This window comes from Ovis canadensis, chromosome 13, assembly GCF_042477335.2.
Source record: "Ovis canadensis isolate MfBH-ARS-UI-01 breed Bighorn chromosome 13, ARS-UI_OviCan_v2, whole genome shotgun sequence".
Classification (NCBI taxonomy): Eukaryota; Metazoa; Chordata; class Mammalia; order Artiodactyla; family Bovidae; genus Ovis; species Ovis canadensis.
Window position 1 is genome coordinate 36,867,705 of NC_091257.1, and position 14,440 is coordinate 36,882,144.

The 14,440-nt window shown below is 38.1% G+C and overlaps 1 protein-coding gene across 3 annotated transcripts in view; it reads right to left on the reverse strand.

Annotated features, from left to right (window-relative positions):
* Positions 1-14,440, reverse strand: part of NEBL (nebulette) — a 376,628-nt gene that overhangs the window by 67,309 nt on the left and 294,879 nt on the right. The window contains exons 8-9 of one of the 3 annotated variants that reach the window (XM_069547397.1): positions 4,427-4,540; positions 2,632-2,733 (exon numbers count right to left, since the gene is read on the reverse strand). The exons of the other annotated variants lie outside the window; for them this stretch is intronic. Coding sequence (XP_069403498.1) covers positions 2,632-2,733; positions 4,427-4,540 — 216 coding nt within the window. The remainder of the gene's footprint in view (positions 1-2,631; positions 2,734-4,426; positions 4,541-14,440) is intronic. 3 annotated transcript variants of the gene reach the window in all.

A 14,440-nucleotide genomic window follows, 5' to 3' on the forward strand; every position in this document is an offset into this window, starting at 1 on the left:
AATACTTTAAGGGAGAATAGCACCCCCAGGAAGCTCATGAAAATGTTCACACAGTACATCTTGACCAAAGAGAACAAGTTCTGAATTTTAGCTTCTCTGCTAATTTTTTTAAAAGATAATTTCAAAAAATAACAATATACTTAGAGATGTCATGATTTAATTAGAAGTAATTTTATAAAATATATTTATAAAATAGATATGAAATGCATGTAACAAGCTAGGATACATTCCATTACTAAGTTAAAATCCAGAACTAACAGTCTAGAATTGTATCTGGAATAATGGTTATAGATTGAGAAAAGGTCAAAAAATACTGCCTGTCACTCAACGATTTATTTTAGTTACAGAGAACTTCAGAAACTCCTGTTTTAAAACCAAAGAAAATCACCCTATTTGAACTAAGATCTGCAAAAGAATGATCAATACTTGCTTTTTCTTATATAAGAGTCTCTGTTGCCTCCTAGTGGGAGTTACACAGAGTAACACAATATACACTTTTTTAATTTATGCAAAGTTAAAAAAAAAAAAAACCTGAAAGCTAACAGTGTTCTATTTCTCAAAGAAAAATATCCCCTCCAATTTAATCAGTATGGTTGTACAAACTAATAAGGCACTAATTTTACTCTGCACAGTAAAATTTTTCAAATTACGATTTATATCAAAGACATTTAGAGGTCTTTAAAAACCAGCCATTTATAACAAACTGACAACTAATTCTGGTAGAATGCCTGTTTAAGCATTCTCTTACTCAATCTTTTACTAAAATTAAGTTGCCTTTATAAATCAACAAAATTCTAATTCTCTTTACATTAAAATTTAAAAGAAGGCAATTCTGACATATAATAAATTTGAACCAATGTAATATCGTGCAACTTTAATAAGTAGAGACTTCAGAGTAACACCTTTCTTGACTCAAATTTTCTCTTCATGAAGCAACTGGTCAGCTACAATTTTTCTATGGAGAATAAATATGATCTAGAAAAGATGAAGTTTAAACTTTACACGTGGTATATAAAACAAGTGTAAGACATGAATTTGATGAGTTTTCTCTAGGAGAAAATAAAAACAATTACTATTATTGTCTTTCACCACTATTATAAAATAAAGGTCAATATTTTCAAAAAGAAATATTGCCTATGAGTGGCCTACATTTTTCATGGTAATCCAAATTTTTGAATTACGACCATGACATTTTTACTGACTTATTTATACATGAATCCTCACATTCGAAGGAAATTAATCCACACAAGGATGAGTAAGAGTCGAGGTCAAATGCAAACGCAATGATCAAGCTGGATGAGCAAAGACTACCTATGACAAAAGCAGAGGCTCAGATCTCAGAAACATACTGATTTTTAGAAGCACATCTCTGAGTCGTGGTTAAAAATGTGCAACTGAAGCAGTCGCTCAAGAAACAGGAGCGTCTGTACAGAGGAGGATGAGGATTGAAATGGCAGGACAGCAGGAATTAAGTGTCCAGGGACCGAGTCTAATTCTGCACCTGACAGTCTCCCAACCTTCATCCCTGCTCAACAGATGGGAAAGAATAATGGGCTGCTTTTCCTCCAAAGGCCAGTGATAATTAATTAATTTCCTCCATAAATATGAATTCACACAGATAACATTTCAAGAAGAGGATTACAAAATAATGAACAGAAGCTTCAACATATCAAAGCCAAACGTAGACATACTTAAACCTGAACTGAAGTTGTTATCTCATTATTTAATGGTCTGGGAAGCAGCTTATAACTATAGAGTTTTCTCATTCATGACTGTGGTCACATCTCCTGAAGAAGACTGTTTTCACTTTTTAACATTCTTTGACGATATACTTTGCCATCAAATCTGTGCCTGATCCAGGATAGATATATAATAAATGCAGATAATTTTTTAGTGAGTTGTTATTACAATAGGCATAAAAATAACTTGAGGTCAAATTAGAGTTCATCGTCCTGACATGGGGCCTTCTGAGGTGTAGGAAACAGAGGCACAGGTGAGCCAGGGTCATCAGTAATAAGAGCCAGTGACATCAGGGTTCAGACGCTCTGTGTGTTGGAAAGAGCGTCTAAGAGCCAAGTTCTGATGCAATGGGCCACTGGGCAGCGGACACAGACATTTTCATTAGGACACCCTCCCCTCCTTGTTGTGTTGAAGAAAACACGGAAACCTTCACAAGACTAAAAGTGCAGCAGCAGTGCAAACACTCTTGAGATTTATTTTTAGAGAAGACATAATTCAGACTAAGACAACTGTTATGCCACTGAGACCTTCTGAGTACCATACACTCTGTTCTGGCCTGCATAAAAGATCGCTGACTTAAGAGCCTGACCTCCAAGTGACTTCAATCTACTACAAAGAAAGGGGAAGGAGAAAGACAGAAAGGATGCTCACATAAACACTCGGAAGAGTAGCTGTTGCACAAGAAAGTTTGTATTCAAGAGATATTAAAGAGCCAGCTTTGTAAAGCAACAGCCTGGGCGGGATTTAAGCAACAGACACCAGTTTCCATGAAGTTAGTTACTGAGGCGGCAGCGAAGGCCAGGCTCGCCTTAGGAAGCGGGTGCACTCATAAGCGCTTCAGACACGCGGGCGCCACGGAGTCACAGGTCTTCACTAGCCAAGGCCACTTACTCCGCTTAACATTTTGCTGACTTTCAAAGCGTGGTCTAAGAACAAGTCTGGGAGACCTGAAACTGGGTCATGCATATTCTCAAAGTCTTTCTTGTACTTCACCTATGAAAATAACACGGAAGAAAACACCATCTAGGAGAAGAAAACACTATGCTTTTGCATTATGGCCATTATTATTTTAAACACAACCAAGAATTATTTAATGGTATTACATTAAATGAATTCACAAGTAGCCACTAGATGGTGCTCATTTACTACTGAATGAAAAAAAGTTCTTCCCAGGTACTTGAAAGTATTTTGATAACTCCTTTTGTTTATGAGCTCAGAAAGGGCGATGTTAACAGAAATAAGTAACTTTAACTGAAACTCTGCTTTCAGAAAATAAAGAAAATAGAAGCTTTACTCCTTAGAAATTACCACTGTCTTCCAATTATATTTTGTGTCAATTTTAGAACCTTTGTTAGTTTTCATCCTATTACAATGTAGACCTTTTCTTTTCAATCAATTGCTTTGGAAATATAAAATGTTAATAACAGAAAACATCAAGCACTTACTGCGAGTCAAACACTTTTCTGTTTAAACATTTTATATGTATTAAGTACGCTCCACAATCTTAGCAAGTAAACACTTTAAGTATGCCCATTTTACAGAGGAGGAAACTGAGACACAAAAAGACGAAAGTGTAATATTAGGTGGTGGAGCAAGATTCAAATCCAGACAACCGATTCTAAACCTTGAGCTTTGAATACCATGCTGGAGGTTCTTTTAAGTATATTCCTGCCCTATTTGCTTTATGCTTGTACACACACAAGAATAATCAAATAAGAAAAAATGAATTATTAGAATATTCCCAAAGGTCCTAAAAGACAGAAGGTGAAAGTGAAGTCGTTTCCGACTCTTTGCGACCCCGTGGACTGTAGCCCACCAGGCTCCTCCATCCATGGGATTCTCCAGGCAAGAATACTGGAGTGGGTTGCCATTTCCTTCTCCAAAAGACAGAAACACCCATTTAAATTGCTGATAACAATATCTGGTTAATGAACACAAATTATAGTACCTTCTAAACAGGAACAAAAGTAAAATATACTAAGTTCCCCAGATACAACAGGAGTTGAAAGGTTTAAATGCTCTAACAAAGGAACAGTTCAACAACAGTCAAACTTAATATTTAAAAAGGTACTCTATGCATCATTCAACTACAGTAATTAATTTTTTCTATGTTTCTGTTTTTATACTCTTCCTAATTCTAATAAAAAATTAAGGTATCTTTTCTTATAAATTGTAACTTCATTTTTAAAGATATGAAATGAAAACAAATCTCATGAAGAGGTATTTCACAGAATTTACATAAGAGATAAGAAAGAAATTGTAAGCCATCTCAAGTACAATTTCTGGAAATTTCCTTGTAATCTACTATGTTTCAGGTATATTTTATAATACTCACAATTTCATGAGCATAATTACATTTGCTAACTATTGCCATAATCATTAATTTATGATACTACACACTATTTTTCTGAAAAACTCTATAATCTATTTCTACTCAGCTATAATACTAATAGTTTTGCTAATAAAACTATTCCTACTTATTAATTAGTAATCAGTAACACTTATTTTTCCCCCCAGAAAAGCTTCAAGAAAATAGGCTTCAGTGTTTTCTAAAATTATTTGGAAATTACATGATCTTGATTAAGCATCATAATTCCCACACAGCCAAGTCTATCAAAATAAGAATCAAAACATACTGAAAATAATATTCTGCAAATTACCAATCATGAGGCAGAAAGCAACTTACATCGCTCGCCAGGGCAGTGGCCAGCTGACTTTGCCTAAAAGAAGCACTTTCAAGAGGATTGTAAAGATGTTTCTTATCCTTCATTTCATTATCAAATTTTTCTTTGTATTTAATCTGCCATAAAAGAAAAAAAAACAGGAAAAATTACATAGCACATTTACCTTCAACCTTTCAAAGCAACACATTTGATTTCTAATTAGATCAGATAAAAGCTACCTTAAAAATGTATGGCAGCAGAGTTTAAATACCTGGTATTTCTCCCCCATATAAAGCTTAATTAGGCATAAAGGGTTTTTTTTTTTAATTAAAAAAACACCTCTACTTGAACATGGATCATAAATGCAATTAGGCATGAACTCAAATCCTATTAACAAGAATTACACAGAATCTCAGGATTTTAAAATGTCAGTTTCCATTTCTGCATTCCTAACATCTATGATCAATTAGAAATCAAGACCACAAATGTCTTAACATCTATCACATTTAGAAAACAGGTCCCAAATATCAGAATTTGAATACGAATTTTCCTAAAAGAATGACTGCAAATGCAAGACAGAGTTCCTACCATGGTTTTTCTCATCATTTCCCGCTTATTAAAAAACTCATTGTTAGGGATTACATATTCTGAAACATCCTGGGCCTATTTAATGTCATTTATTATTTCTCTGCTTTCACTCCACAGATGTGTTCAGTAGCAGAACCATCTCCAACTTTCACTGTGGATTTTTTTTTAACTAGTCTTAAGGCAACCAAATGTCTTCCGTTGTGGCTCAGATGGTAAGGAATTCTGCCTGCAAAGCAGGAGACTGGGGTTCAATCCTTCGATCAGGAAGATCTCCTGGAGGAGAGAATGGCAACCCACTCCAGTGTTCTTGCCTAGAGAATTCCATGGACAGAGGAGCCTGGTGGGCTACAGTCCATGGGCTGCGAAGAGTCGAACACAACTAAACAATTCTTTACTAAAATAAAACAAAAATAGCTAGTCTCATTTATTTAATTGTTTAACTGCTTTAATTCCTGTAGCCAGGAAAGGATGCAGGCAGGCAAAAGTAAGATGTTTTGTCCTTTTATATCTTATATTATGATTCTTACACTATCATTTCTTTCTTCAGAATGCACATTTATCCATAAATCCTAAGACTCTGCCTTGCAGAAACCTTTAGAAAAAAGGCGGTTTGGGAACGGCTCATGTTACTCTTTGAATCTAGTGTGTACTGGGTGATGGTCTCCATCAGGGATACATGCTGGTGCCTCCAGGAGGGAGCTGGTAAAAATCCTGGTGGGAATACATTTGGAAAACATTTCAAGACGGTTCACATGTAACAGTTTCTGTTGCAGTTTCATTTGCTAATAATACTTTTTGATCATCATATTGTCTTATAATTTCAAGCAAAATCTCACTTATTATAATTAATAGGCGAGGCCTCCCTAAAACAAGAAAAGCTTCAAGTTTTAGATTATCTTATCTTGAAATGAGGGACACCACCACCGATGCAGTCAATTTAGATCTCCTTCACTACAGTCCACAGTATCTGGCACCAAAGCCAAGAGCCTCCCTACCGGGTCCTCTGCTAAACACGCAATTCCACTCCTCAACACCCTGCTGCTGTGGCGCTTTTCACAACATTCTAATCTGTGTTTTTGTCTCTTCTAGGTTTTAGTGCCTGACAGGTATTCACTTGACTATGGTCATAGACTCTCTGAACTGACTTCCCTAGAATGGCACTCACGACTCAGCCAGATCCACCAACACTGTCCAGCGATCACGGAAAACATTATGCCGAATGCTGTGGTGCCAGGAACACTCTCAGCTGGTAGTTCTTTCCATCTAATCAACTGATCCTGCTGTGTAACATGGGCTCGCATCAAGTATCCTTTCAGTCACTCTTAAGTCCCCAACCTCAGGCACCACGAGTGTCTTAGTTATGTATTAGCTAAATGGCAAGAATAGGTTCCATGATCCTTGAGCACAGAGAGTGCATCATTTTGCCTTTGTACCCCCTGTAGCTCTCAGCACCGTTACACTAAGCCCAGAGGCAACATGGAAGGAAGCATTACTTGGGAATGGCAGGTCCCACTGAACCCCGCTGCTATGTCAGGGATCCTGGTCTTTTACACTAAGCCCAAGCAAAAGTGAGTTCAAGCATGTTATGTGACTCCATTAGATTTGCTTTTGGAAGAGATTACCAGCTCCAGGCCTAATGGGAGTGTGTCTGGGCTCACATCAGCATTCCCAAACTCAGGCAGGAAACGCATCCTAACTCAAAATAGGTATCCAACGCAGGCTCAATGTTTAATGAATACAGGAAGGAAAGAATCGTCGTCAGTGAACTAGTTACAGTTTTTTCAGAAATATACATTTACTCGGAAAGAGCAAATGCCAGGTTTAATAACAGTTGAGAATGTGTCAGATGAATTTCCAAGTTAACACTCCCACTCTGTGTTGTATCTGCTCCTAGTGTAACGGTGCTGAGAACTACCAGGGGTAGTACGAAAGTAGAATGATGCACCCTCTGTGCTCAAGCACAATGTAACCTATTCTTGCCATTTAGCTAATTTATAACAAAGACACTCATGGTATACCTGAGGTTTAAGAATATGAGTAACTGAAAGAAAAGTTGATGCAAGCCAGCACTGCTCAGCTGAATTAACTGATTAGATTTAAATACTTCAATACAAACAGAACCCTGCATTTTTTCACCTGATGTTTTACAGGACAAACTTTAGTAACCTGTTTTTTAAGTAGAATATTTTCATTGATTTCTGAAAGATATAGAAGATAAATCTGAAGTATATTTTTACAAGCATATTGTTGTGAATAGTAATCTATTGTTAAAGGTGAGTTTTCCCTGGAAATATGAGATTAGACTATTTTCTAAGTTTTGGACATAGTTGAATTATCTGCTCTCTCATTAAACAGTGAGCAGGAAATAGATTTCTATTCATTTTTGTATCCCTAGTACCCAACACAGTACTTTGAATGGATCTGGCACTTAATATATGTTTTTTAAAGAAATGTATAAATTAATGATGAAAATGACAAGCAATCAACCATCCCTTCACACTCACACCCACAGGTAGGTGTTGGAACTATAATACTCTAATTTCCCAAATCTGTTCCCCCAACACACAATCCCCATAGTCATTGCTAAACTGACTTGAACAACAATCTATTGGGAAGAGAAAAAAAGGTAAAAGGAAATGAAAAACAATAGATATAAAAATAATATATTGCATCTATATTATACTAAATACATATAAATATGTATTTTAAAAGTGTGGTAGTTCCTGCCACACTTTTCCTCATTAACTAATTCATTTAGGAATTACTTATCTAGTGCACACTCTGCATCACTTACTACCCTTAAAGAGTGCTATACTGGAAGAGATTTGGGAATCGGTGGGAAACTGTCTTCAAATATTTGCAAAAATAGAAAAACAGCATTTGTTCTGCCACCAAAGGTAAAGTTAGTGTTGACAGGTAGAAGCTGTAGCCAACAAGATTTCTGCCGATTATAACAGAAATTTTCTATCAGCTGCTCTGTCCGCCAGTAGAACTATCTTCTTTCCTGCTCAATTATGGCTCCCTACCTCCTCCCAATGTTCACCTGAATAATTTCTACACATCTTGCAGCTGCCCAAATGTAACTTCTTTCTGAAAGCCCTCTCTGACCTTCCAATCTAGAATACTTACAGCTGACACATTTTTGAATCACTACACATTATGTGGTCCCTCACCATGCATTGCTGCAATTATTTGTAAAACTGTCTCTGGCTGTTGGTCTTCCCCTTAGACTTTAAGTTCAGTGAAGGCATGGGCTATATCTTTCCTATTCACCCTTGAAAATCTAACCCCAAGGACGTAATATCTGTTCAGTAACTGTTTTGCTTGAATGAATAAATGGATGGATTACATTGAGAAAAGATTATTTCATTGAATATCAGGACCAGGTAATTTCCATAGTGTCTCCAAATTTTTTAATAGCCTTGTAATAGATTTTTATGAAAACTTTATTCTTAAAGTTATACCTGGGGCTATAGACCTTAAAATTCAAATTTTAAAATGGAAATAACCTTTCATGTTATTTAAAGACTAATTATTTAAAGTGTACCATGTCCTCCATGTACTTCTAATGAGTTTAATAATCAGCAAAGTATTGTGAAATGTATCTTATCCTAAACTTCAGAACTCTGCGTTATCTGATTCAAAAGGTAACTAAAGAACAAGAATGCAAGAGTTTCCCTCATTAATTAACCAAAAAGTAAAATAACTGAATTCCATAAAAAATACATTTACCAGACACTGACACTCAATTGTTTCTTATCATGCTATAAGGTTTGCATATAAATGAACTAAGAAAATAGCCAAATAGTTCAAACAGGTCCTATGCACTCACCTTCTGACTGGTCCACTCACTCACTACACATACACAGAATATTCTATCTTACTATCAATCCACAGTTCACACATCTAAGTGTCCACCTGTTTACGTACACTCGCATCTCCTAAGAGATCAGGATCTCCAGAGATTATTATAACGGGTGACTCAACCATGGAACATGGTATTTTTCCTTCTGGTTTCAAAACCACTTGAGACAAGAGGAAATAGGTGTTGGGTGCCTTTGCTATGACTTCCCTGGTGGCTCAGACAGTAAAGCGTCTGCCTACAGTGCGGGAGACCCGGGTTCAATCCCTGGGTCAGGAAGATCCTCTGGAGAAGGAAATGGCAACCCACTCCAGTACTCTTGCCTGGAACTATGGTTTTAGGCACAATGTTACCCCTTACACATAAATCAATCACTTTGGAAACAAACGAAAAGTTCCACCTATGACTGATTTTACTCATATTATAAATATCATGTCCAATGGTCCTGATCTACCAACTTTTTGAAAAATGCAGGGTAGGCAAATGGGATGAAACTTAAAACTTTAGTAACTTCACACCAGTCAGAATGGCTGCGATCCAAAAATCTGCAAGCAATAAATGCTGGAGAGGGTATGGAGAAAAGGGAACCCTCCTACACTGTTGGTGGGAATGCAAACTAGTACAGCCACTATGGAGAACAGTGTGGAGATTCCTTAAAAAATTGCAAATAGAACTACCTTATGACCCAGCAATCCCACTTCTGGGCATACACACCGAGGAAACCAGAATTGAAAGAGACACATGTACCCCAATGTTCATTGCAGCACTGTTTATAATAGCCAGGACATGGAAACAACCTAGATGTCCATCAGCAGATGAATGGATAAGAAAGCTGTGGTACATATACACAATGGAGTATTACTCAGCCGTTAAAAAGAATTCATTTGAATCAGTTCTGATGAGATGGATGAAACTGGAGCCGATTATACAGAGTGAAGTAAGCCAGAAAGAAAAACACCAATACAGTATACTAACACATATATATGGAATTTAGGAAGATGGCAATGACGACCCTGTATGCAAGACAGGGAAAGAGACACAGATGTGTATAACGGACTTTTGGACTCAGAGGGAGAGGGAGAGGGTGGGATGATTTGGGAGAATGACATTCTAACATGTATACTATCATGTGAATTGAATCGCCAGTCTATGTCTGACGCAGGATGCAGCATGCTTGGGGCTGGTGCATGGGGATGACCCAGAAAGATGTTCTGGGGAGGGAGGTGGGAGGGGGGTTCATGTTTGGGAATGCATGTAAGAATTAAAGATTTAAAAAAAAAAAAAAAAACTTTAGTAAGGAAGTTTCACAGGCTTAGCAGAACTTTCAGAGGTTCAAACTAGGAGAAAACACTAAAATTGCTCAACCGCAATGACTGAATTTAACCTGCTGCTGCTAAGTCACTTCAGTCGTGTCTGACTCTGTGCGACCCCACAGACGGCAGCCCACATAACCGCATCCAGGCAGGGCTGTGTTTAAATGGCTAAAGTCTGATTTCTCAGCTCAGTAGTTCAAAGCTTTCAGCACCAAGGCGTACTGGGCTTCATGGCATCACCTATGGCTCAGATTCACAAAGGGCCAGAAGAGCAGAAACAGAGCAGCCCCCTGAATGAAAGCATTTCATCAGAGCCACAGAAGCAAATGATAGGAAAGAAATGGGAACCTGGATCACTTAATTACCAGTGAAAATGAAAAGTAAACAACAACACAATGCCACACATCCATGGGAGCAACTGCCTTCAATTTTGGATGAAACTGAAGTAAAGGCTGTTGAGGAGGAGAGTAAAAACAGATTTTCACATAGAAAAAAATAATCATCATAAAATCAGTGTGTCCAAGTTCGAATTTTACACAAAATATACCCTGCCCTAATTTTCATCACAAAATAACATTTTACTGACTTTGTATCAAATGTGAATGATCTAGAGAAATGTGTTTAATCAGTCTCTACATATTTCTTGAAAGCCTAATCTGTGCCGTTACTGCCGTTAAACTCTGTCCCCACAGAGCCGGTTGAGTGGTAGTGAAGCAGATATTAAATACACACAAATATGACTAATACACACTGTGTTAAGAACTATAAAGAAAAGCAGAATAAAGAGGAAAAGAGCAATATAATTTAAATCAGCAAGTTAAGGATGTGACATTTAAACCAAAAGTTTGGGGGAAGGAGGTTGGAAGGGTGTGCGCTTGCCCAGAATGGGAGATCCTTCAAGCCAATTAATACCCTTTACAATTGAAGGACAATACTTATTATTCAGCTTTAACAGCAATCTAAGAAGTAATGTTTAGGTTTAAAACCCACTCTTTTAAATACATCACATGCAATTTCAGAACAAATACTAATTATTATAAATATAAAATTTTCTCTGATATTATAAAACTAAAGGTATTTCATTCATCACAAAAACACATTTCAATTCATAAATTAAGATGATAAATGAACATGTTACCAAAACAACCACTCAGAAGAATTTTTTTTAAGATGATGACTTCAATAACTACTGCCCTAATACTTAAGATACTTGTAAATATATCTCTTTATCTTGGCAGATGAGGTTTCACTTTTATTGTTTACTGATTTTCTTTTCATTACTTGGCCATTATTTTATGTTCCCCCTAGACTTTCAAAAGGGAAAGTTTACAACTACGGAAGCAAAGCTACTGAACAAGTTAACAGAGCAGTGAGTTTTGTTTCCATTCATTACCTTTTCTGGATTCAGTCCCACAGAGCTCAGTTTCCAGATAAATGGGAGAATTGTGCCCTCTCGCTTTCTCCTTGTGTCTTGTCATCAGGGTGTCTTATCTCTCCACACCACAGGCACTGTCCATCATCGCCTACTCTCTCACAATCCTGTCTCGCCCTTTCCCCCTGGCATCCTGCACTCTGCCCCTAGCTTCCCAGCTTACTACATTCCTAAATTATTTCCCTTCTGCATATTTGCTTGCCTTTGTGTGAGCCTGTATTCATTATCTGTCATTAGTTTAGGACCAAGGGAATACATGATCTTCAAAGTTGTCAATGAAAATAAGAAGCTACACTTTCTGCCACTGCTTTTCGTCAACACACCTGAAAATACAAAAGATCATACTGAGTTCATTCCAGAAGTTCTGAATATTCATCTGCCCAGTTTCTCCCTTTTCTGATGAGTTTATACACCATGAGATCAGCAAAAAGTTCACTAAAAACGAAGATGACATATACAATGTAACTTGCAAATTAAAATCTGCTTAAATATCTGATCATTCAGATGTTAAATAATTTGAGATTTTTTTTTAAGTCTGCCTATAAAAAAAATTGAAAGCATGCTCAGTCAGTTCAGTCGTGTCTGACTGTATGACCACATGGACCTTAGCCCACCAGGCTCCTCTGTCCATGGAATTTCCCAGGCAAGAATACTGGAGTGGGTTGCCATTTCCTTCTCCAGGGGATTGTCTCAACCCAGGGATCAAATCCAAATCTCCTGCATTGGCAGGCAAATTCTTTACCACTAAGCCACCTGAGCTACTCTGCGTCCGAGGTCAGGGGCAGCGCCCAGGAGGAGCTACCCACCTCCCTAGGCCAGGGACGACGGCCAGGAGGAGCTACTCCATGTCCAAGGAGTGGTGGCTGCGCGGGCGCAGGAGGGCCTAGAGGATCTACTCCACGTCGAAGGTCAGGAGGGGTGGCAATGAGGAGATACCCCTCGTCCAAGGTAAGGACCAGCAGCTACACTTTGCTGGAGCAGCTGTGAAGACATACCCCATGTCCAAGGTAAGAGAAACCCAAGTAAGACAGTAGATGTTGCAAGAGGGCATCAGAGGGCAGACACACTGAAACCATAATCACAGAAAACTAGTCAATCTGATCACACTAGGACCACAGCCTTGTGTAACTCAATGAAACTAAGCCATGCCGTGTGGGGCCACCCAAGATGGACGGGTCATGGTGGAGAGGTCTGACAGAATTTGGTCCACTGGAGAAGGGAATGGCAAACCACTTCAGTATTCTTGCCTTGAGAACCCCATGGACAGTATGAAAAGGCAAAATGATAGGATACTGAAAGAGGCACTGGAGATCAGTGGAGAAATAACTCCAGAAAGAATGAAGGGATGGAGCCAAAGCAAAATCAATAACCAGTTGTGGATGTGACTGGTGATAGAAGCAAGGTCCGATGCTGTAAAGAGCAATATTGCATTCAGGTCCATGAATCAAGGCAAACTGGATGTGGTCAAACAGGAGATGGCAAGAGTGAATGTCGACATTCTAGGCATCAGCGAACTAAAATGGACTGGAATGGGTGAATTTAATTCAGATGACCATTATATCTACTACTGTGGCCAGGAATCCCTCAGAAGAAATGGAGTAGCCAACAAGGTCAACAAAAGAGTCCAAAATGCACTACTTGGATGCAATCTCAAAAATGACAGAATAATCTCTGTTGGTCTCCAAGGCAAACCATTCAATATCATGGTTATCCAAGTCTATGCCCCAACCAGTAATGCTGAAGAAGCTGAAGTTGAATGGTTCTATGAAGACCTACAAGACCTTGTAGAACTAACACCCAAAAAGATGTCCTTTTCATTATAGGGGACTGGAATGCAAAAGTAGGAAGTCAAGAAACACCTGGAGTAACAGGCAAATTTGGCCTTGGAATACAGAATGAAGCAGGGCAAAGACTAATAGAGTTTTGTCAAGAGAATGCACTGGTCATAGCAAACACCCTCTTCCAACAACACAAGAGAAGACTCTACACATGGACATCACCAGATGGTCAACAATAAAATCAGATTGATTATATTCTTTGCAGCCAAAGATGGAGAAGCTCTATACAGTCAACAAACACAAGACCGGGAGCTGACTGTGGCTCAGATCATGAGCTCCTTATTGCCAAATTCAGACTTAAATTGAAGAAAGTAGGGAAAACCACTAGACCATTCAAGTATGACCTAAATCAAATCCCTTATGATTATACAGTGGAAGTGAGAAATAGATTTAAGGGACTAGATCTGACAGATGGAGTGCCTGATGAACTATGGACTGAGGTTCGTGACACTGTACAGGAGACAGGGATCAAGACCATCCCCATGGAAAAGAAATGCAAAAAGCAAAATGGCTGTCTGGGGAGGTCTTACAAATAGCTGTGAAAAGAAGAGAAGCGAAAAGCAAAGGAGAAAAGGAAAGATATAAGCATCTGAATGCAGAGTTCCAAAGAATAACAAGGATCGCTTCCTCAGCGATCAATGCCAAGAAATAGAGGAAAACAACAGAATGGAAAAGACTAGAGATTTCTTCAAGAAAATTAGAGATACCAAGGGAACATTTCATGCAAAGGTGGGCTCGATAAAGGACAGAAATGGTATGGACCTAACAGAAGCAGAAGATATTAGGAAGAGGTGGCAAGAATACACAGAACAACTGTACAAAAAAGATCCTCACAACCAAGATAATCACGATGGTATGATCACTCATCTAGAGCCAGACATCCTGGAATGTGGAGTTAAGTGGGCCTTAGAAAGCATCACTATGAACAAAGCTAGTGGAGGTGATGGAATTCCAGTTGAGCTATTTCAAATCCTGAAAGATGATGCTATGAAAGTGCTGCACTC